The 24,257-nt window shown below is 45.3% G+C and overlaps 1 protein-coding gene across 1 annotated transcript in view; it reads left to right on the top strand.

Annotated features, from left to right (window-relative positions):
• Positions 1-24,257, top strand: part of RRP1B (ribosomal RNA processing 1B) — a 125,385-nt gene that overhangs the window by 43,377 nt on the left and 57,751 nt on the right. The window contains exons 10-13 of the mRNA XM_086935884.1: positions 6,596-6,693; positions 14,637-14,656; positions 15,915-16,040; positions 20,328-21,196. Of these exons, the coding sequence (XP_086792010.1) occupies positions 6,596-6,693; positions 14,637-14,656; positions 15,915-16,040; positions 20,328-21,196 (1,113 nt within the window). The remainder of the gene's footprint in view (positions 1-6,595; positions 6,694-14,636; positions 14,657-15,914; positions 16,041-20,327; positions 21,197-24,257) is intronic.

Genomic DNA, 24,257 nt, shown 5'->3' with positions numbered 1-24,257 from the left:
TCTGCTGCAAGTCCTTCTTCACGAATCCGACGACCCAGCTCGACGAGACCCGGCTTCCCTGGCACCTCTGACCTCTACTCACCTCTACAGCAAAGCTGAGAACTGTGAGTGCGACGAGACCTCGAGGGACCGACGATCGCCAAGACTGCACGACTTCTTTGTAACAAGCCCACCGAGTCTTCCACTGGTGAGTGCTTTGGGGTCCGAGAAGCCCCAACCCTGTGCAGCTCCAGCACCCAAGATCAGCCTCCCTGCATCTCCACGATCTGCGTGGGGCCCTTCTGCTGTTTGCTGTGCACCGCGTTGTTTGGCTACTAGCCAGCTGGCTTGTGGCCTTCTGAACGACGCCCGACGACATCACTGCTGCTGGTCTGGTTGCTCCAGACTGGCCCTTGCTTCCTTCAAGAGAGGCACCCCGGACCCTCCTGGTCCACTCCAGACGCCATTTTAGGTCCACCGCGTGGGCTTGAATTTGCCAAGGCTTTGTTGCCCAATCCTGGGTCCAGCGACGCCGACAGCTTCTATCTTCGTGGGACAGCTCGCTCCTCCATCCTGGTCGCCGACAACGCCTCCTGGTCCGTGAGATCTCCGAGCACAGCGTCACCCACTCACCTTGTCGAGGTGGCTACCATCCGGTGCCCTCCTGGTGCCCACTGACTACTGGCTAGTAGTCACGAACTTGGTCCCCTCTGCTTTCAGGTGTCATCTTCCATCGATCCAGGCTTGGATCCACCGAACTTTCTTCACTGGTCGCCTGCCAGCAACTTCTTTCTTCCAGGCTCCTGGTCCGGCAACGAGGATTCCCGACGTCTTTTGAGTCCTATGCAGCTGCAGCCCCTGGGCTAGGTAACTTCGGCATTTCGGTGCCCCAGCATAGCCTCACTATCCAAGGGTCAGAATCCACTTTCGTTTTCCTCCTACCAGGTCGGGTTCGCCCGAGAACACTAACTTTGCAATTCCTAGCTACCATAGACTTTGTCCCGCATCACGCGTGAGAGTGCACACTCTGCACCCGAGTCCCCTGGGTCTCCTAGAAGTAATCTAACGATTCTATAGTCAAGTCCTAGCGATTCCAAAGGCTATTAGTACTGTACTTACCTGCTAGTAATTTCGCATTCCACTTTCAGAGTATATGGTTTTCCGTGCCCCTCGGGCATTTGTATATACTGTGCTAACTTAAGTATTTTTGTAAGAGTTTTGGTTTGTGCTTAGTACCCTGTCCTCATAAAGAGTACAGGGCTGTTGTGATTCTTAATAAATAACTGTTTATTTTCATAACACTTGTGTGGTGTCCTTTCACTTGGTGTTCAAGGGGTATATGTGTGGTATAACAGCTGGCTTAACACGCCCTCTCGAGTCTTTAGCCTTCGACTGCTCGTATCCACGCTACTAGGATAGCTGGTCTATAAGGTTGACTTACAACCAATCATCAATAAGGGTTGCTGGACTGATGCATAGTGTTCACTAGAATAGTGAGCACTGCATATCAGGCCACCTTCTCACATTCATCACGAATCTCCAAAATATGTTGGATGACTACAACCGGCGTTTCCCGCCTTCTCCGCAGGGTACGCCTATGCCTCATGTGTCTACGACTGAGGCGGCTCCTGTCCCTGTTCCGCCCCTTTGCCATCATCGCCTGAACCACTGGTCCAGACGTCAGTGAAGATCCACACTATTTTGTACCCTTTTGATGATGATGTCGCTCCCGAACGGGAAGAAGGTGAAGTCCATGATGATGATTACGCAGCCACCCACATGGCGGAGTGGGACGACTACCAAATGCAGATGCCTTCCCCTCCCCTGGTAGAGCCCGGGGATTCGGCTCCGGTGGACATTGCGAGTTTCCATCAGCTGATTGATAGAGCAGCCCAACGTTTCAAATTGCCTAGAGGGAGGAGAGAGGAGGATTGTTTCCTCTAAGATTAAAAAAATCAGCCACTCAAACAAGTCCACACTATTCCCATCATAGACTTTGAATGGACTGAAGGGGTGAAGCTTATGCAAACACCAAATTCACTGCCAGCTCAACTGCCTCGCCTTGAGAAAATATAAGGCGCCCGTAGGATCTCCAGCGTGCCTTGTCGCTCATCCAAAGCCCGACTCAGTGGTCACTCAAGCAGCACAACGCCGTTCCCGTAATCCGGCATCGCCAATTTCAGCTCCTCCAGATAGGAAGGGTCGGCGCCTGGACGCTATTGGACGCAAGTTCTCCACGATGGCATCCACTACGGTGAGGGCGGCTAATGCTTTAACCATCTTAGGCCGCTACGACCGCCAGATGTGGTCGGACTTGTCTGCCCTGGTGGACGCTTCCAAGGCTGAAGCTTTGCAAATCCTGCAGGACGGAGAGAGGACGTCAGAGGAAATAATTGATTGTGCAGTTGACATTGCGTGTACTGGCTTTCGTCAGCTTGCTAGTGCAGCGGTCTTACGACGACCGGGCTGGTTACGGTCCACCTCTTTCCGCCAGGAAGTTCAATCCAAGATCCTGGATATGCCATACGACGGTGAGCCGCTTTTTGGAGCGGACATAGACGAGGCTTTGCAGGCTATTAAAAATCTTTGGGGACTTCACAGTTTCGAAAGCGGCCATTTTGGGGTGCTCGCGGACGCGGCACCTCCTCAACTTTTCGTGGAGGAAACTCTCAATACCGCTCCTACCATCAAGGTAACCAATGTTACTCTTCCAACCAGCAGCAGTCGATCTGGGATTGGGCAATCAGTCATCAAGTTTGCCGGACGGCTGTGCATCTGCCAGGCATCTCCAACATCCTAGCGGATTCCCTCAGCAGGTCCACGTCATCGACCCACGAGTGGGAGTTACATCAACTGACTCTCAACCTCGTTTTTCAACGATGGGGTCGTCCGTCTTCGGATCTCTTTGCAATGACGGAGAACCGGAAATGCCCATCTTACGCAAGTGGGCATCCCCACCACGGGTTGTGCGGGAATGCCCTTTTGATGAATTGGTGCGATCTATTCGCCTACGCTTTTCCTCCGATTCCGTTGGTGCCTCGTGTGCTGTGGAAGATGCGGAGGCAGCCCTGCCACATTCTCCAGATTGCTCCCAGATGGCCCCGTCAGGCATGGTTCTCGGAGTTGCTCCTTCTGTCCCAGTGCGAGCCCATCCTCCTGCATCCTCGACCGAACCTCCTGAAGTTGGACAAGGGTCAAATTTGCCATCCGAACACCTCCTCTCTACAATTGTCGGCCTGGAACCTGAGCACCTTGAATTTGCGCATTTAAATATCTTGCCAGAATGCCGAGATATTCTCGCTCAGGACAGAGCTCAGTCTACCATTAAGACTTACAAGCTCAAATGGAAGAGGTTCTGCCATTGGTGTGTGGCTAAGAATATCCATCCTATCCATTCCACTCCGGAGCAGCTACTACCGTTCTTTCTGGACCTGGCTCAATCCGGGCTTTCCCATGCTACTTTGAGAGTTTTCTTGGCGGCAATCTCTCGTTTCCGGCGGGATGGCTCCTCCTCTCTCTGTTCTTCCAGAGTTATTCGTCAGTTTTTCAAAGGACTGTTCCGGAAGTTCCCACTTCTTCGGCGTCCTCCTCCCACTTGGCATCTCAATGTCATCTTAGCCCAACTAATGAAGGCGCCCTTCGAGCCTATCCATAGGGCGGACTTAAAGTTTCTAACCTGGAAGGTAGCCCTTCTCCTTGCTCTGACATAATCTCGTCGCGTGAGTGATCTCCACGCTTCACTGTCAAACCTCCTTTTCTTCAGTTTACACTTGACTGTGTGGTGCTTCGCAGCAACCCAACTTTTCTGCCAAAGGTGCCTACGGATTTCCATCTAAATGAGCCTGTTTTCTTAAAGACTTTCTTTGCCAATCCTCAATCTCCGGGAGAGCAGCGATTGCACTCTTTGGACATCAAACAATGCCTTAAATTTTACATCAGCAGGACGGCCTCTTTTCGCAGGTCCGATCAACTGTTCATTGCCTACGGACGCATGGGTAAAGGGCGCCCTGTTACCAAGCCAACTATTGCACGTTGGATTTCTTCAGCCATTGCCTTCTGCCATCAGCAGGCCGGCAAACCTCTACGATCTACAGTGAGGGCTCATTCCACCTGGGCGATGTCATCCTCTACCGCCCTGTTTGCTGGTGTGCCGCTTCATCAGATCTGCAGAGCAGCCACGTGGTCCAGCAGGCACACATTCACGAAGCACTACTGCTTGGATGCCATCAACGAGGCGGATACAGCAGTGGGACAGGCTGTCCTTCGTCATCTTTTTAACTAAGGTGAGCCTCAGTCTTCCCTCCTCCGCTATGGTTTTATGATTACTATCAGTACTTACATGACTGTATTACTGCTGTCTCTCTGGTTTTCTCCATGCTCTTGCATAGCAATCAGACCTCTTTGGATGTTACTGCTCTCTATTCTTTTCAAGCATGTGAATCTATGAAAGACACCCTAATACTGGAGAAGAACAATTGTTACTTACCTGTAAACAGGTGGTTCTCCAGTATTGGTGTCTTTTATAGATTCGCATGCGACCCACCCTCCTCCCCACAGTCTCCCTTTCCTCATAGACTCTATGGTCACTCTTGTGCTACGAAAATCCGATGGTCTGAGCTCGGAGGAGAAGGTTCTGGAAGGGTGCTGGCGCCTGAATGGCTCTAGTTTGGACTAACATAATGACAGGAATATGTTACAACTGTTTTTTCTCTCTATCATGTATGCCTATGTAGGAATTGTTTTTTGAGTCTTTATTATGTATTTACTACTACTATTTCTTGTGTTATGTATTCCATACATATCTTATTGGTATGTTATTGCTATTTTATTTACCGTGGGACTCCCACTGCGATGGGGAATATTCAAGCATGTGAATCTATAAAAGACACCAATACTGGAGAACCACCTGTTTACAGGTAAGTAACAATTGTTCTTCTCAATACAACTGATTTTAAAGACCTTTTAGAACCATAAAGAAAACTTTTCCTCCAAGACTGTAGACTTCTCCTGTGTGGAAAATGAATCTGGCTATTTATAAATTAATGGCTCCTTACTTTGATCCTATCCAAAAGCCACTTTGCAGCATCTGACCTGGAAAGAGGCTTTTTTAAATAGCAATTACATCGGCTAGAATGGTCGCTGACCATCTAGCCTTATCTTTGATTGAACAGTATGCAGTTTTCATAATGGAGCTGTATTAAGAACATTTCCTACCCCCTGTAGTTTCGGATTTCCATATTAATCAGTCTGTTTCTTTGATTTTCTTCTTTAATCCTTCTCCTGCAGAGAGTTCATTCCACTCTTTCATTGTTAGAAGTCCTAAAATTGTGTTTAGATAGAACTAAAGGATAAGAGAAACACTAATCCATTTTGTGTAAATTGTGAAGCCGTCGGTACTTGCTTGGCATCTACAAAACAATGTTAGATGGCTAGTTTCCAATTTTAGATGGCTAGTTTCCAATTTTAGATGGCTAGTTTCCAATTTTAGATGGCTAGTTTCCAATTTTAGATGGCTAGTTTCCAATTTTAGATGGCTAGTTTCCAATTTTAGAAGGCTAGTTTCCAATTTTAGATGGCTAGTTTCAAGGCTAGTTTCCAATTTTAGATGGCTAGTTTCCAATTTTAGATGGCTAGTTTCCAATTTTAGATGCCTAGTTTCCAATTTTAGATGGCTAGTTTCCTGTATGTGTGATCAACAAACCTACTCCGGGTAATTCAAGAGCTCATTCCAACAGATGAAAGCAGCCACTGCTTCTTGGTTGAGAAATGTCCCCTTGCTAGATACTTGTAGCAGCATGAAAATCAATCCACGTGTTCACTAAACATTGTTTGGATGAAAATACTAGGACTGTCATAATAGTAGGGCAAGCAGTATTTGTAAGACCTATTTGCTTGCCTCTGTGTCTTTGATTATTATAATTATATTCTATAGACCTGTTAGATGTTATTGATATTCGCTTCAAGGGGCAATCTTGCTAATCGTTTCTACGTTTAGGACTAACTGTGAGGATCCGCGATGCAGAAGAAAATGTGTTGTAATCCTAGTTCTTCATCTCAGGATTCCTGACTAAAATCCTAAATAACCCTCTCTGCTACCTGAAGATTAAATATGTTCTCTAGTAAAGATCTATTTTCTGCTTAATGCTAAACCTTTCCAACAAACTGAGGCTGTGAGGCAATCTGCCAGTACAAGACCTACTGGGAGTTAAAAGCTGTATACCTTTTTTTTTATTTTTTATGTAGACACCTTTTACCTTTTATATTCCGGTGGAGAAGATTAAGACTCCATAGTTTGAGACTTACTTTTTCAGGTAAATGCTGCAATGTAGGTTATTTAAAAATACAAATCACCGAGACAGAGAACATTTAGTAAATGCTACCTGCAATTGTATGTGTAGATGACAAGCATATTGATATATATATATTTTTTAATGTGCACCATCATTGGAAATAAATATATGTCTACAAAGTGCTATTGCAGAAATGTTCGGCCCCTCCTGCACTCTGGCGAGAACTATTCTAAGTTCATGACTTCAGTGAAGATTTTCACGGTGTACATCCATGATTACAGTTACATTTTCTCGTTCACTGATTATATTGTTTTCTTTGTGTCCAGTTTGATTACAGCGCAATAGCAGACAGACTCTTTCAACTTTCTTGTAAGAAATTCACCCCTCCTCAAAATCGGAAACGGCTCTACAGACTTGTGAACAAGTGAGTTAACACATTTAGATGTGTAGTTCTTACTGTAAATATAAATGTAAAGAAAAGTACCTACAAAGCTAGATATGTTATAGATTTTCACTTTCTTCAGAAGCATTGAAATTCTACTTTATGAAAATCAAAGGCCACATATGTGGAGAAGTGTGACTCACTGGTTAGAGGAGGCAGACCCTGATGCGGAGGTCAGACCCGGGACCAGGGTTCAATTCCTGACGCGGCAGGGTCTTGAGCTCAAAATGTCCATGGACTCGATAATTCTCGCCCCGGTGCCTACTCGAATCATGGGATCACACTCAGCAACTCTGGGCAATAGCTTGCTTAATCGCCACTACGGCCCCACTGCGATGGGATGCCTGGTCTTCACCTTGGGGATGCCCAGTAGGGGTTATCTCGCAGGGAAAGCCAGGACGGGTTCCCAAAGCAAGCGCTAAGAGACCTGTCGGTGATTTGGCGCTGTATAAATCGAAATTAACATAACCTAACATATTGCAACATTATTTAAGTTGACCTAAAAAGAGATCTGTTCATGGTACAGGAGCTTGTTAAGATATACGTATTTTTTGTCGCCATTCACTTTTGTTTCTTTACCTACTTCTAGTTCTGTATGCATGCACTGTATGGTGCAGCACAATGTAGAAAATAAAGGTAGACCGGTTGTACATCGCGTGACTTGCAGGTATCTAGCATCGAGTTTGGAATATTACAAAGTTTTTATTTTGATAGATTGAGAATGACTCGTGATCACCACAGCACGCAAAATCAACCTTTTTATTTATTTTATTTGTTTTGCTGCCATCGGTTAAGGAGCTAAAGTTTTCTACTCTGTCTTTGAAACTGCTTCATGATAAGGAAATCAGCACCTTCTAGTACCTTCACATGTTTACAACTGTTTTTAGAACAGCTGAAAAAAAAAAAGCTGTAAAGACAATGTATAGCGTCTAGTTGGAATAAAAAGACAAAGCTGCCCAAGATCTGCTGCACATTGCGGGCCAAGTTCTTCCAGGGTATCTTATTCAGATTGCAAAAAATCTGCTACCCAAGAGACCACAGATGACCCACTCACATAATGAAGTAAATGCAGGTGGTCATGGGCACGGTTACTTCAGGTGAATTGTGAACTCACAGGCACTGCTTTTCAGTTATGATCACGTCTAATTGCAAGAAATGAAGATTTCTGATTCCTTTCAAAGAACTAGCTAGAAAAACAGGCACAACATAGTTATGAAAGGCCCTTGTGTAGATGAGGCCATAATAATGTTAATAAAATAAAATGCACAGGCACTGAAATTTTAATGAGCTCCCTGCAGCAACCGAGGAAAGGCGCACACACAACGTTACCAGCCAGCACATCCTTCTCTCCAATGAAGCCAGCATCCCTAGGATATCCAGCACCAGCCCTTTCACCATGGCTGATTTCATGGTGGCATTAAGGCTTGTGACAGAAGAGCCTCTGCCGCTATCGAACAGTGACTTCGTTCATTCCCCTGAACCTCTGACTGGGAGGGGCTGATAAATTACCCTAACAAGTGGAGGAAGATAACTGGTGGATACTCCGATGAGTTTACACACCTGCCCCAAACATTCTTCTACAGAAGCACAAGATCAACAGACACAACATGACTGTCACTAGAAGAGCTTCACTAATCTTTAAGGAAAGGATCGATAGAGAAGATACCACTACATCAAGGACTGAGTTTCCTTAAAGTATTGCCTTCTACTAAAAGAGGACGATGTCCTGTCCTATTTTTCCGGCTGTTAAACCCCTTCCTCCAGACCATACTCTTCAAAATCACAATTTTGCAGGAGTTGATCTCATTCTTACAAGAACGTTACTTCTGGCAGGATTCGACTGGCTAGATGGCAATTTCAATACCCTGGTGCGACGAGCTCGGTGCAACCAGTTTAGATTTGCAGTGGGTGCAAACTATGATCAATTCGCATTTTTTATTTTCATAGTGAAATCTGCTTTGCAGTCTATGCAGAGCATGTGTATCTACGGTCAAACAGAATCAGAGCGGAATATGTTACATGCTCTGTAAGCATCTACTAATAGTGTGTAGTGCGGTAGATTCACATGCTCCCAACCACATCCCCAGACGTCAGTGATTGCTGTAGAGGTCTTTACCCCTTTTTTAAAATCTGCACATAGGGTCACCACACTATTCCTATTTGCCCCGCCTTTCTGTCTCTCACATGCTGGGTGAAAAACAATCTAACAAGGCAACTGGTGCCCATGCGAATACAGGCTGACCCGCATCATGACTCGAGACTTCTTTGAAGAGAAACAACTTTCAAACCTCCGAGCCAAACACTAGATAGCAGAAGTATGCAGAGTATGTAACTCTACAGCTTTACACGCTATAAATAGTTGCTTATAGGGTAAATACCATATTCCTTATTTTAACTGCCTCTACTTTCCATCCACCTCCGCGTTCGGGGGGATGAGGCACTGCTATTGGATCTGTTCAAAACATGTGACCAGCAACAATATACTGCAATTGGAAAATGTTACCACTAACCAGATGTTTACCGTTTGTTGCGTTTTAGTTTCATTGCACCACCCACCTCTCCTGTGGTTAAAGTATAGGGTTTACTGAACTCAGTAGTTTAATTTTTGTACCACAAACACACCAGCAGACACACCTTCTCCACGTGGTGAGGGGGCGGAGGCGGTATTGAATAGCGAGTGTGCTAGCTCTTGAATTATAGGTTTTGGCTACGTGACCCTGCGTCCTTCTCAAAACCCAAACCACAGTCTTTGAAGCAAATAATTTGTAATATTCCGAACACAGTAGTAAATAGCAGGATACTGCAAAGTATATGGTCTGCAACAAGCTGGAAGCGATTGGTTACTTATGAATAACATTTTTCTTGTTACCTACATCAAACTTTCTTGCTGTAAGAGGTAAGTAATTCGTTTTTTTTTTTTGCTCACTGCACCACTTTTCTAAATGCAGAACACCAACCAGTCCGAATTTACATCTACATAGGCATGCCACCTGGCTAAACTGGGACAACAAATTAGAGTTACTGGAAGCTGAGTGAACATTTGACTGGGAGTGTGAATAGCCCCTTTTATTGCAAAGATATTTTGCGGGATAAAGCGGGTAGAGGGGAGTCAGGGTGACTATGTAGAGTAACTTCTAGTTATTTTTTTAGTGGGAACATTTGGAAATGGTTATGGTCCACCTCAGACTTCTAGCATTAATTAGAGATCCCTTGCAAGGTTGGCAGAGAGCACAATGCAATGATTAAAGGAGGGTGGTTACTGCTGATTGTACCACTGAGCTATGCACAGAGGGTGAATGTAGGAGATGCAAGCCATCATTGAGCAAAGAATAAATATTGTAAACCTTTTTAGTTTGTCTGTTGCGGGAAGATGGTATGCCAATAGGTGGCTGTACCGTGCACAGGGCCTAGGGCTCAATGTAAACCCAAAGTGCTCTATTAGGGGTAGTGTGGACGAGCAGCCTTCGGCACAGAAGAGTGTAAGACAATTGTTGCACAACCTTAACCAATATGGGGCACGCAACTCGAAAAGGAGATCCACACTCATTTTATATAAATAAGCTTAGTTTGAGTTTTATTTTAAGACCAAGATCTTGGCAATAAGTTCAGTACGTTTTGCAGGTAAAATACTTAACTTTCAAAAGTCAACACTTCGTGCAATTTTCAAAGAGTTCAATATAAACCTATGGAGGAAAACAATAATGTGGTTATACAGGTAAGTACACTACTTACAGTTCCGGTCTTCGGGACCAAAGGTCAGCAAGGGGCGAGGGTCTGGTGAGTACCACAACTGCACCACCAGCGACGCGGGCAACTGCGTGCAGGTGTCAAAATCTGAGTTCTGCCCAATGCATTTCAATGGGGACTGGGGGTGCTCAACGCCACTCTGCTTGCAGGCAAGTAAATGGGTTGCTGGAGCCAAGCTTTGGGGGTAAGAGCAAGCACAGGGCGGGGTGAGGGGTTACAAAGCACCAAACTTACACCGCAGGCGGCACAGGGGCAGCTAGGTGCAGGGTGCAAGTACGGCGTCAGGCGCCCAATGCATTTCAATGAAGAACTTGTTTCGGACAAACAGGCTGCAGGGGTCGCACCAGAAGCTGCAGGAGGGAGACCATCGTTAGCAGAGGTAAGTTGGGATGTTGAGTGTCGTAGGGACCCCCTCTGCTCACCAAGGCCCAGGGGCTTTGGGTGCAGGGGTGTCCTTTGACGTCTGATTCTTCTTACCGAAGCCGGTCGTGGTTGGGGGGAGCCTCTGGTTTAAGGCTGCAGGCGTCGTCATGAACTCCAGTGGGGGTCAGCCAATGCTGGACTTGAGGTCAGGATCGCAGAGAAACCGGTTGTTGATCGATGGGCCACAGGGACATGGGTCAGAGGCGTCTTGTGCAGAGTGAGCAGGAGTCGCAGATCTGGAGGGCACTGGATTCCTTTGTGTAGGGTTTTTGGGGACAGATCTGCTGTCTTCTGAAGTCTCTGGTCTGTCGAAGAGCAGGCTGTCTTCCTCTAGTTCTGGAAGTCACTGGCTGCAGGACAGATGTCCTCTTCTTTTGCAGGGTCTTGGAAGCTGGAGACAGGCTGGTAGGGCTTGGGTCAAGTCAGTAGTCCTCTTCAGGCTTGGCTGCACAGCATCTTCTTCGTCCTTCTTAGGTTGGCAGGAATTTGTTTCCTGGTCTAAGGGAGCCACCTAAATACTCCTGTGGGAGGGAGCATAGTCCTAGCCCTGATTAGAGGGGTCTCACCATTTCCAAGATGGCAGAGACTGAAAGATGTGCTTCACCTCACCTCCCCCCACCTTAGCAGTGGAGTTGGCAGAGGCTGGTATACCTCCTAAGTTTTATTGCTGGTGTTCCTGCCCAAAGTGGGGGTGTAAGCCGTGGGCTGCCATCTGCTGCTAGCAGAGGCTAGGGTCGCATTACAAAGGCAGCAAGCCTTTGAAGCTTCCCTCTCGAGCACTGTGCGCATCCTGGGGGAGGAGGTGTGACACCTCTGTCCAGGATGTGCATGGTTACTGGTCCCAGTGAGTAGAGGCTTTCGACCCATGGGTCCAGAAACATGCCTGGTGGTGGCTGGCAACCTACAGATGGTTCGAGATCACACCAGGGTTGGTAGGTTTTCAGGGGGCTCCTCTGAGGTGCCCTTTGTGTACATGGTCCAATAAATCCCACGTTGACATCAGTATGGGTTTGAGAGTAAGAGTTTGGTACCAAACACTCCTGGGTTCAGTGAAGCCATCATGGTGCTGGGGAACCTGAGTTGTCTAGTTTTGAGCCCGTGTGCTCTCTATGGCTTCCCTGCAACAGAGCCCTTTTTCTCGCATGTATATTGTGAGGTCCAGGAAAACACCTTGTGTTTTGGTCATGTTTAAATTCTTCAAAGTGCAATATAAATGAATGGGGAGAAAGCACTGGTGTTTACCAAAATTCTAAAGCCTCTGTTCAGGGCTGGTGATCGTGTGTGTACATTTTTTTTAATGTTTATTTCATTTGGAAATTTTGTAAAGCGCTACTAACCACCGTGTGGGGCTTCATAGCTCTTTGATGTATGGTGAACTGGGGAGAGTTGAAGAATCTTTTGAATTGAGGTAGTCCTGTTCCAGTCTCTGGAGAGTTAAGAAGTCCCACAAGGAAGAGCCCAGAAAGTGGGCATTATCTTCTGTGCCTGAGTGGATGATGTACCTCATTTAGAAACATTTTGAATGGCATCCGTGGAGCACCCTTGGGTCCAGTGGAAGGACTTAAGGCCCGCTGTCTTTTCATGCCAAATAGAAGGCGTGCCACATAGTTTTGAACTCTCTGGAGTTTTGATACAGATGTGTTGTGTAGATCAGTGTATAAGATTTTGCATTAATTCAGGCATGATAGGATGATGTCTAAAATTAGTGTGATCTTCCGAGAACACTGGGGAGCTGCTGGATCCCTTTCAGCATACATTGATGGTGCAATGCTGTATTGGTGTGGCGCAGCGGCCAGGGTGCCTGACTCTGGACCACAGGGTTCACGGTTCAATCCCAGGTCCGGCGGCAGGTTAGCTCCGCACCATGTGACTCTGGGCAATAGATTGCTTAATCTTCCCGACGGCCCCCAGCGCTGGGACACCTCCGTCAGAGGTTGCTGTGCACTTTACAAATGCTGGCATTTGCATTTATCTTGGCGTAAAAGAAAGCTCACCATCAAAGATCATTCCTAGTTAGCACATGTTTTTAACTAGGCTGGGAAATGGTTCCTTTGGACGAGGTTGAAGGAAAGCAGCTGGATTGACAGCTGCCCATGAGCAGGATTTCAGTTTTTCAGGTGATTAGGCGAGGCCCGTTACTCTGCATCCACCTAAGAAAGACAGTGAGCTAAGTTGGGAAAGTTCTCATGTTTGTCTACAAGCTTTAAGTGAACTGATCTGTCGTTCACATACATGATATTCTGTTTTGTGAAATCTAAGATGCCGGTCAGTGGGGCAATGTAAGTGAATAAGAGATGGTGATGAGAGAGTTGCAGAGCCCAGAGTTACTCCACATTTCTTTTCTGCTGTTCTGGTAAGGAAAGGTTCTACTTTGTCGTGGTGAATACAGTTTTATAGGGTGGAAGGAAACCATAACTCTTCTGCTTTGCTGATGCCGGCCGATGCATGCAGCCTTTAAATTAGCATCTGAGGGTAAAAGTTGTTTCTTTTCTCCTTTTGCATCTGAAGTCTTACTGAAAGTCATTTGAAAGGTCATTAGCGTGCAAGTGTGAGGACATGTGACAGGGGAACTTTGCAATACAAACAAATCTTTTACAGCAATACTAAAACCCTCTAGCAGTGTCCAGTGGCATCCCACTTTCACAAGAGTTGTGCAATGCGCTTTCTGAATTTTTTCATGAGAAAATTGTAATGATTTGTTGTAATTAATAACTGTCATTTATATCTGTTTGTCCTTACAAGCCTTCTTTCTCTCGTTGCCACTTGTTCCCTTAATTTCGGAATAAACCCATGCTTCATCTGGTGTAGAATGTCAGGTGCTGCACCTCTAAAGATTACTAGAGGAACCTTTGCTATATCTGTTAAACTCTTTACTCCATGAGCCTTTAAGCCCGGGCTTTGGCAGAGTCCTACCCTCTCTGACTGAACTGGCCCAGCAGAGGGTGGGAGAAATCTATACCTAGTCGATTGGGCAGATACCAGCAACCAAACTAATGCCAATCCAGTAAGGACAAAGAAAAGACCCTTGGTCTATGGCTGGACACCACTCTGAATGGGGTTCATGGCAGCAGCAGCTGATGAGAGAATTGAGTGGTGTTCAACAGTGAGAGATGTGGACTCCGGCCCTTTGGTACAGCAAGCGTGCACCATACAATGAATCCATCCCCCACAGACCGCCCCCAACCCCTGTAGTATTTGGAGACTTAACTATGAAAATCAGAAATTATTTAATGAAAATGTTTGGGTCAATGCGGTATTCCATCAAGACTGAGCTGATCAGTGCCAGGGTTTCTTGGTTTCCTGTGCAGATGAACGTGTGCTAGTAGTTTGGGACTGAGGAGCTCATTTTGCCTCCCCCTTGTGCAGTAGCTCAGTGAGCTAAATAAACTTTGGCATGCTACATATAGTAAATCCAATGGGGTGGAAACATTATCTCCAACATTCTTTTGTGCTTGTTTTTTCCCCCCTCTTATGTCTTGAGAATGCTAGGGTTCTGCACTTCCCCACCCAGGAGTGCAGTCTTGCTGATCGGCCCATCCTCCCACTCCTTCCTTGTCTGGAGAATAGTGTGGTATTAGAACAGACAGCCCCAGTTGGGGAGACCATATTGGCTTCCTCTCCATTGAGGTGCACTTCCTAGGCCAGGGCGGCTACAAAGCATCTGGGCTTGTCAATTGTAAACCAAGTTAGATGTGGTAATAACTGAAAGAGTTTTCCTTCTTCATCGCTGATGTGTGTTTTTCATTATTCTCTAGGTTCAGAAATCTGGCTGAAGGTGAGGCTTTATCTTTCTTTGACGCTATTCATATCATCCCATAAGTATTTGGAATGGTTTCATGCTATGTCTATTGAAATAGGTGTCCCTGGCTAATGAGTTGAAAGAAGAGTGCTGCAACTCTGTTCGATTGTGCACGTAAACTCAGTTGTTGTTCAGTCACTCATCAGATAAAGTACATTCCCTTTATTTTTCTTATAATTGTGTAATTATTGCACCCTGTGTGTTAGAGAAAGTACTTTGTGTGCTGGTGCACAGACAGTCATGTGGCGGTTGTATTGTAGAGCTCTCGGGCACTCTGTATGTTAGAGAATGTAGTTTGTGTGCTGTACACAAACTAGAGGAAGGGGGGGTTGTATCGCAAAGCTTTCACGAGCGCATTGTATGCTAGAGAATGTACTTTGTGTGCTGGTGCACTCTGTATGTTAGAGAATGTAAAACATAAAGAACAATCAGTGCACCTCCACATGACAAATTAAACTAAGTACAAGGTCTGTGTCCAGAGTTGTATTCTTAAAGTCTTCCCTTTTATTATAAATCACAACTGATTTGAGTGTGGCATGCAACATGTAGAATAGACCAGTCAACACGTTTCGTCCATTATAATGGGCATCTATAGGGCATATGCGGTCTCGAAATATGAGACGCTGCTGAATCTGAGGCAATTTACAAGTTTGTCAGAAATTTCATGTAACTGAGAATGGGACAGATGAGTCGCTATTGAGCAGTTGTAAGCAGCTATTTTCTAATAATAATTGCAGATGGTTTGTGGACATCTAAGGTTATTAGTACTCTGGGTCCCACATAATTATGGGCGGCCCAAGGCAGACAGACCATCAACTCAGTGCAATAATACACTCTGTGTCCATGTTTCCATCAGGATCCTCTTAGTCGGTTTGCAAACGAAGGAGAATGTACTTTGTGTGCAGCTGCACAGACCGTGGAGGGGTTGTATTGAAAACTCTCACGAGCACTCTATGTTAGAGAATTTACTTTGTGCGCTGGTGCACAGACTGTCATGGGGGGGTCAGGGAGTTGCATTATAAAGTTCTCACGGGCCCTCTGTATGTTAGAGAATGTACTTTGTGTGTTGGTGCACAAACTAGAGGAAGGGGGGTTGTACTATAAAGCTCTCACACGAGCACTCTTTATGTTGGTGAATGTTCTTTGTGTGCTGGTGCACAGACTGTCATGGGGAGTTCTGTTATAAAACTCTCTAGAGCACTCTGTGATTCATGCTGCTCTTCTTACCTTTTAGGCAACTTCCCTCAAGACGACTTTCCTGAGGATGTTTCTACAGATGAAGATGATGACGACTTTAGCCAGAAGTGGTCCAGGAGGAAGCATTTCAGGGCACTAAAAAATAAAGCAGAGTCAGAAAAAGGTGAGTTCCTGCAAGCTCTTGCTTTAGGCCGCAGGGATGTCCTGCACTTTTGCCAATCTACGATCTGAGACATGTCGCAGTTAGGTATTCTGATTTCATGAGCAGATAATAGATGCCAACAGTTTTGGGACGTGCCCTTTTGGGTTTGCTTTCAAACTCCATACGCTTGGGTAAAATGGGTTAAGGCTGGTCTGGTCGACCTTGAGAGTTGTGCACTTGGGCATCAAGGGATTTATCTTCTTTCTGTTCAGATGTAGGTAGCAGGTTCTTATCCCAGCAGGGCCTTCAGATGTTTATTAAAGGAGTGCATTTCAGTTATAAATAGCACTACTTTGGAGGTTAAAGGCTGAAGTGGCAAGCTCCTGAGATGCTTGTTAGTGTTGATATTTTAAGTTTACAATCTTTAGTTGGGTCACTTCACAAGCTTGAAATACCAGCATTAGGCAGCATGGACTGTCCCTCCTTTGTAGCATCCTCTGTTTCCCCCATTGCTAGTGCTGTTGTCTCGTCTATCTTCCTGTGTGGTTCTCGCACTCTTCTCTGACCTCTTCTGTCTGTCTTCCATTACCTCAAGCTGGGCTGTATCCTTTGTTCCACTAGGTTTGTAACTTTCCTCTTAACTGCTTGTGGTGTTTGTGTGTTCTCTGTGTGTTTTGAGAAGAGTGCATTGGAATCAGAAATGCTATATGGCTGCAGTGTAGGGCGTAATTGTAAAGCATGTTCTTGGTGTCACTTTGAAGGTTTTAAGCCCCTCCAAGGCTAAAAATGTTCTCTTGACTTAGAGAGTCTTCTGGTGAACAATTGTTTTTACAGACAAATAGTTGTCTGAGGCACGCTGTAGGAAATGTGTGGGTTTTCAGCCCCATGTGTAAAAGCAGCTGATGCCACAGGTACTGTTGGGCATTATCAGTCCAGTGACATTTTTCAACATTTGGCCCCCGACCTCCACAGGGATATTGTGTGTGTGTTTGTGTGTGTGTGTGTGTACACCCGTACAGACCTGTTATGTCCATGCAGATTGTTAGTGCTGTGTAGGATTTGATGGACATATCCACTGATGCACACTGCCATAGTATTTCCATTCAAAAGTCCTTAATGGTTGCATCGCTTTTTCCCGACTTTGAATGCTGAGCTCTGGTTCCTGGGTTTTCCTTTTTCAAGCACTCCTCTATTCCTATCCTGCACTGTCTGTTCAGCCACTAGGGCAAATCAAAGGCATTAATGCCCAAGAGTGTTCCTTCAACATAATTGGAGAACTTTCAAACTTTTTGCAACAACCATTACCTACAGGACAATGGTCTTTCTTTCAAATGCAAAGGTAATGTAAGAATAGACTAGGAGGAGCCCGGCCATCGACTATTGCTTTAAAACCTCCATCTGTTTAAAACAAATGCCTCTCCCTTCGCTTCACTTGTTATCATCCAGATACCACATTGGTGAAACATATCAATGGATGCTCAATAGCCTGGCAAGTGGTTACAGCCTTGTGTTGTTCAGTCTGATAAAACTAGCTCCAGAGTTATAGTTCCGCGATGTAAAATGTTGATTGAAAGACTTCCCACGTCTCAAAGACCAAACATTGTAGTTCTCCTGCTTCTTGGTAGTAAAAAAAGGCTCTCAAGCATTTCTTTATCTGAAGAGGTAAATAAAAGATTGACAATAGAACGGTTTTGCTTGTTTGCTGTTCACCAAACTTTCCTGCAAATGATCAACGGTGACCGGATATGCATCATAGAAATTTAGGGTACATATTTCTACGTCCCAAGTCTAGAAAGCATTGGAACTTCCATAGGCTTAAGGTGGGCTGCCGAAAGGCAGATCTAAGACCTTCCATTTAGCTGCACAAGCCGGTTATAAATCCACACAGCCTGTGGCACCGGAACTACATCGACCTCTGGCTGTTCTTTTCAAGGTGAGTTCATATTTGAGAGTTCTTTGCTATTTCCGAATGTGGAGTCTCCTCAAACTGTGGCTCCAGAGAAAACACAACAGATCAGCTTCTCTTCTGGTGCAAGCATGAAATTAAATTTAACCATCTCGGATGCCAGGATTGCAAAAGTGCTTCCTTAATAAGAGACGTTCTTGACTATTGTTCAGCAGTACCAGTTCAGTCAATAGTCTCTGATGTACTACCAGACTAAGTCCATTTGAATTCCTCGCATCCTGTGCTGTCGTACTTCCTCATGTATACAGGAAACCATATCCCAACCGGTATTATTTTTGGACAAGTATACAGGATATCTATACAGCATTATCCATCAAAGAACAAGGAAACTCCATATGATTTTCATGTGTGCCCAAGGCATCATTTTATCAACAGTTTTTCGTGAAAAAAGGGAACAGTTATAGTTACAGTTAATATCAGCACTGTAATTAATAAATCCAAAATGACAGCCCAAGGATGTACAAGGTGCATGAGTGCAAAAAGGTGGGTGGCACTACGGCGACGCAAGTGACAGTGAAAACAGCGTGAACGGCGCAAAGTGAGTAGTGAAAGAGTTATGTACAGTGATTAAAAACAGTGGTTTATCCAACAATTCACTTTTGTTTTACAATTTGACAATTTTTCAAAACCACTAAGTAAGCGGCGCCTAATGTCTTGCTGGAAAGTCGACGGCGTTTCGATCCATATGAGTAAGGATCATCATCAGGACTAGGGGGCTGTAAGCAGTGCTGTAAAGGGAAGAGAGAGAAAGGTGGGGAGGGGTTAGTGAGTGGGTCCAGGGGAGGAAACAACCATGTATATAGAATGTCGCACTTCCTCAAGCATAACTGCACTTCAGAACTCTGCGGCAGTGCTTGGAAGAGCAGTAGTGTCACAAGCAGAACGACTGAAGGCAAACTTAAGTTATCCAGTACTACTCCAGCTTTATTAGAGTCCAGTCCGGATCTTTTGTTGTCCGCCCTACCCTCGCTCTTCCATTCTGAATATACCCTTGTATTCAATTTCCAAACTATGCTAAGGGAGAAATTTGGGATTGACATTGAAGACCTACTTTGCCAATCCCCAACCTTGACAAATATCTGTACGGCTGTCCCATCGACCTCTGACCACACGTTCTTTAAACACTAGTGTGTGTATATTCACGCCCGACGAGAGGCATTCATTTTTAATAGAGAACTCAAGACATTATTGAACATGTCTCACACGCTTGACCGTAAGCCACCACATTAGAAGGATGAATGCTGCTTCTCAGTGTTTGCAATGAATGTGCTCTACAGCTATGCATGTTACAAATAGGGGGAACAGTCACTTACCTGTAACATTATATAGCTAATAAGGCTGTAGATTCCAATGTGTCGTTCCCCACCTCCTATAATAAATGCCTGCGGAAATGGTTGTAACCTGGTCCACACACTTTATAATTTCATGCTATGACACACTCATACCCAAAGAGGTGTTTGGGGGGGTCAAGGGTAGACTGAGTTGGAGTCTGTGTGCATGTGCATTGTGGGTGTCAGGGAAGGTACCACAAGTTCCCTTGAAATAGAAACGCCTTCTATGAAAAACAAATTGTAATGTTCACAAGTCAAATGCTAAATGATAGGACCTCTCAAAGCTTGAGAATCTAAATCACTACGCTTCAAGCAGATTGTTTCAGGTAAGTAACGTTCTCGGCCTGGGTTTTGAGAGCACAGCTGTCAAACTGACCTAATCCTAGAAAAGTACATAAAGTGCTTTGGATCAGGCCTTTTCAACAAGTTTGACTTTCTTCAGCAGTCTCTTTTGGCCATTGGCTTGAGACTGTAATCGCTCATGTAATGCTGTTGGGTGTATCCTTCCACGAGAGTGCTTGGATTGAACTGCCTGAGAAACTACTTGATGGTTCGAGCACGCAGTGGTCTCTGCTGACCTTCGCTAGTATGGCTTGCTCTAATGACATAATACTGAATGCATTGGCAAATAAAACCGATTGTCTTTGTCAATTATGGTTTCTTTTATGACTCCTTTTTGTGTAGATTCTTTCATTCCGAGCCACTTTCCTGCTTTGTCTTATTAGTATTTCAACTCCCTTCTCCTCGTGTAGGTTTTTTCTTTTATATTTTCATCTCTTGTTAGTCACTGTCTTATGAATGTTTCTCATTTCTCATCTCTTGTTGGTGTATCACCACTGCTTTACACGTTTTTCTTGTTCTGAATGCTCTCACTTTATCCCCCTTTCTTGCCTTCGATTTCTTGGTGTCCCATTCCCAATTCTACCTTCTTGGTTTTATTCTTCACAATTGTTTCTCTTTTAGGTTTTTCTGGTCTCTGTTTTCTGATGCGTATCCTTGTTTCTAATACAGCAAAAGAAAAAGACTCCGCACCAAAGAGGATTGCCGAGGAGGATGGTGCATCTGCGGTACCACCAAAGAAAAAGAAGAAGAGAAAGAAGCGCAAGGCACAGGATGCTAATCTTTTTGCCAGCCTGACATCTGAAGATGCTGGCAAACCTGATGAAGTTCCTCCTGGTAACGAGCCTGGAGCTTCCAAAGGCAAGATAACAAGCACCGTAGGAGACTTGCTCACTTGTGAAAACAATAACTGCAGCGCAATTGTCGAACTTTTTAGTGACACTCAAAAGACTCTGCAGAAGAAGAAAAAGGTATTATCTCCACAGGAGCCCGGTGAAACACAATTGCAAAATGGACTTGTAACAAATGATGTACCTGAGGTAGCAATAACGAGTACAAGCAGTAAGCCAAAGAAGAAAAAGAAAAGCACACACCTTCAACAGGCTGGACAGAGCGTTGTACAGGCGACGCAAGCAGAAAGTGAGACAAGTGCACCCAGTAAGCCTAAGAAGAAAGTTAAACACCTACAGGTCGCCACCGGTTCTACACTGGCAGAAGGTAGTTCAACACAAGCCGAGGGAGAGGTCGGGTTCACAACTATTAAGCCAAAGAAGGTGAAATGCCCTGTGATCAATGGAAATACAATCCTTTCACCGGCTTCAGAAGAAGGTGCGATGGACGCTGCCAGTGAGGATCCAGACTCAAGACTCCCACTGCCCAAAAAATGTAAGCTGAAAACAAAACAAAAGCTGCTGAAGCGCACAGAAGCACTGTTGGCAATATCTTCACTAAGAAAGAAAAAACGAAAGCTCAAGGAGTCTGTAAGCGTGGCAGAAGTCAATGGAAGCCCGGTCTGCTCCAGCAAGAAAAGCAAAAGGAGTGTAAGCAAATGTCTTATTACTAATGAGAAACTGGCTTGATTTGAGGGTTTCTCAAGGGGTGGCGGGAAGGGCATGCTGATATATAGTTGAAAAGTGCTTTGTGAAACTTTGAAGTGACCGCACCTTTCCGGTTGATGCAAGTCTAATGAATGGCTACATGCAGCAGTAGGAGTGTTTGCGGTCTCCATCGCCATTCTCTCTGGCCTTGTAGTTCTCCTGCATCCTTCTGTACCATGCTGCACTGTTCGCTAGTTGCTTCTTGAGACAGCGGGTCTCCATCTCTATATAGTTGCAATATCTGTTGCTTCCCCAATCCATGAGTGGAATGTGTGTAACGATGCAGTCTACCAGGAACCTCTCTGCTTCAGTTGTTTTCTAGTTGTGTTAGTGTACACTGTGTATAGCACTTAGATTAAAGTTATTTTTTCTCATTTTGTTCCCGTCTGACCTTTATTTTGGTTCTGACTTCCCATTGTTAAATGAGTTATATTACTGGTTATCAACATCCATTATGCTCGTTGAGATGGGGTTTGGTGCTCCTACATGAGGGTCTGGATTTGCGCTGCTCTTCTTGAGACTTGGCAGAATATGCTGTCCTTGACATTGAACTCTGGGTGCACTCCTCGCACAGGGCTGCACTCCTCAATGGCCATCTTCTCTTTGGTAGACCAAAAGAAACCACACTAGCTCTCTGTGTTCGTAGGCGATTGCCAGCAAAAGCCACTGCTTGTACTGCCCAGTGCTACTGAGGCCACCAGTGCAACACCCTAGTCTCCAGTACCACTACTGTTAGTAAGTGGTCTTATCTGTGGGACAGAGGACCACGCTGGCGAAGCGATGCACTCTGCTTTTGTTGTTTAACTTAGTCTCTTTTCTGCCACTAGTTCCCTGAACTTTTATGTCATTACAAAAATGTGTGACAAAATGGAACAAAATACGTCTGTCAAATGAGGTGAGAAAAGCTGAATATGCTTTCCATAAAAAAGAAAGGTCTGTGCTTCTGACAGATACTGCCTTTATAACTGAGCCAATCTATTCCCAAATGAGTGGACCGTTCCTCCCATCTCTTTCTGTCCTTTACTTGTCTATCCTCATGCATAAAAATGAAAAAATAAGTGTGTCCACTTGATGGTTCGGGCTTAAGATACCTTATTTTAAGGCAATAAGCGAACTAAGAACAAATCCACTCGTCTCCTCAATGGAGATTTTTTAAAAGAGGACTGTCCCTCACCCACTTCAGCGGCATGCTTAATCATCGATGCCTCCTTGCTACCACCATTTATATAATTGAATCGTGGGCTCTTTTGAAATCTCTTTGTGGGCGAAGATGCATGTTCACACTTGCAGAGTACATAACAAGGGAGAAACTGGTCCTGGGTTGCTCGTTCTGGTTCAGGGAGGACCTGGCCTGGCACTTGGGCTGGCCTGTTCCAATGAGTAATAGGGTCAAGATTGATTTGCCTATGACTGGGTCCAAACTCAGGTGGCCGGGTGGGCAAAAACGATGGATTGGGATGCAGCCGGAGCGACAGCGATTAATTCAAGCCTTCCATCCATCATCTTGTTTTTGCTTTCACCAGGAGTACAGCAGCGCAAGCGCGGTGGTGGCAGCATACCATGTAGTGATCAGTAGAAAATAGGATCCGTCAGTTGAGTGAGGAGTCCAAGCTCACTCACTTTTAAGAGTGGTCCATAGTTTCTCCACTGTCCCATCACTGCTCACCCCACACTTTGAGCCGCTGGAAATAGTGTCCGGAAAATCTGCTCATGTCTTATCAGCCATAAAGTGAAGGTTGACCACTTAACTGGATTTTAACTCTTGCTGTGCTGTAGTGGACAGGTAGGGGTCATCATTTCAAATAAGAAGCCCTATAGTCAAAGTCACTCTTCTTTGAGGTACAGAGGATATTATAGCCTCATCAAATCCTACTAGGCCCACACCCAGAGTATGTCTTTTGGAAGTAACCGAAGGGCTTGGAAGTCTTTTCAGTCTGTGCTATTCTCCTGCCATGCACTAATGGGCATTATCGTGATGCCAGGGCGATAGATGCTCTTCTGTGGGGATGGGGGTATGTAGTCTACTTTTGTATGTGTACACAATCCTGTGATGCCCGTAGTTGCAGAATTTGTCAGTGAGTTTTCTAACCCAACATGTTGTTGGCTCATTGTAGAGTTTTAAAAAAACCTTTAAAGTCTGAAGTCCTACAAGGGAGAGATGTTAGGCTGTGCGGTAGTGTGTCTTTGGTAGAACAAGGAAATGTCTGCTTGTCATTAATTATTGGCTAACCAGTAACTGTGAGGAATAGAACGATTAGTATTGGCACAGCTAATAGCTCTCGCCTATGCAGTAGTTACTGGCTTTTGCTATGTGTTTTTAGCCATTATGTACACCAGTGTGGCTGCTGTTCATCGTGGCTAAACGTTTGCAGATTGGAGTGGGGGTATGGAGTGGGAGGGCGTGGAGTAGATTGACTTGGTGTAGTTAGGGAAAACTTGAGTGGAGTGGATCAGAGAGGGGTAGGCTGGAGCAGTGTGGGGTAGACTGCAGTGGAGTGGGATAGATCAGAGTTCGGTAGATATGGTGGATTATAATAGGGTACAATGGAATGGAGTTGGGTGGAGTGCAGTAGATTGGAATGAGGTATGGTAGATTAGAGTCAAGTGGGGTAGCACTGGGACACTCCCTCTGAAGCAGCTGTGCGCTTTAAAAAAAACTTACTATATTGGAGTTGAGTAGATTGGGGTAGATTAGAGTGGGGGGAGTGGGGTACACTGAAATGGCGTAGATTGTGGTGGAGTAAGGTAGATTGGAGTGGAGTGGAGTGCAGTGGAGAGGAGTAGGCTGGAGTGGAGAGGAGTAGGTTTGGATTTGGGTGGAGAGGGGTAGGTTTGGATTTGGATTGAGAGGGGTAAGGTTGGATTGGGGTGGAGAGGGGTAGGTTGGATTGGGGTGGAGAGGGGTAGGTTGGATTGGGGTGGAGAGGGGTAGGTTGGATTGGGGTGGAGAGGGGTAGGTTGGATTGGGGTGGAGAGGGATGGGTTGGATTGGGGTGGAGAGGGG

This window comes from Lissotriton vulgaris, chromosome 8 (genome assembly GCF_964263255.1).
Source record: "Lissotriton vulgaris chromosome 8, aLisVul1.2, whole genome shotgun sequence".
NCBI classification, from domain to species: domain Eukaryota; kingdom Metazoa; phylum Chordata; class Amphibia; order Caudata; family Salamandridae; genus Lissotriton; species Lissotriton vulgaris.
Note: the sequence above shows the minus strand (reverse complement) of the source record. Positions and strands in the feature narration are given on the sequence as shown.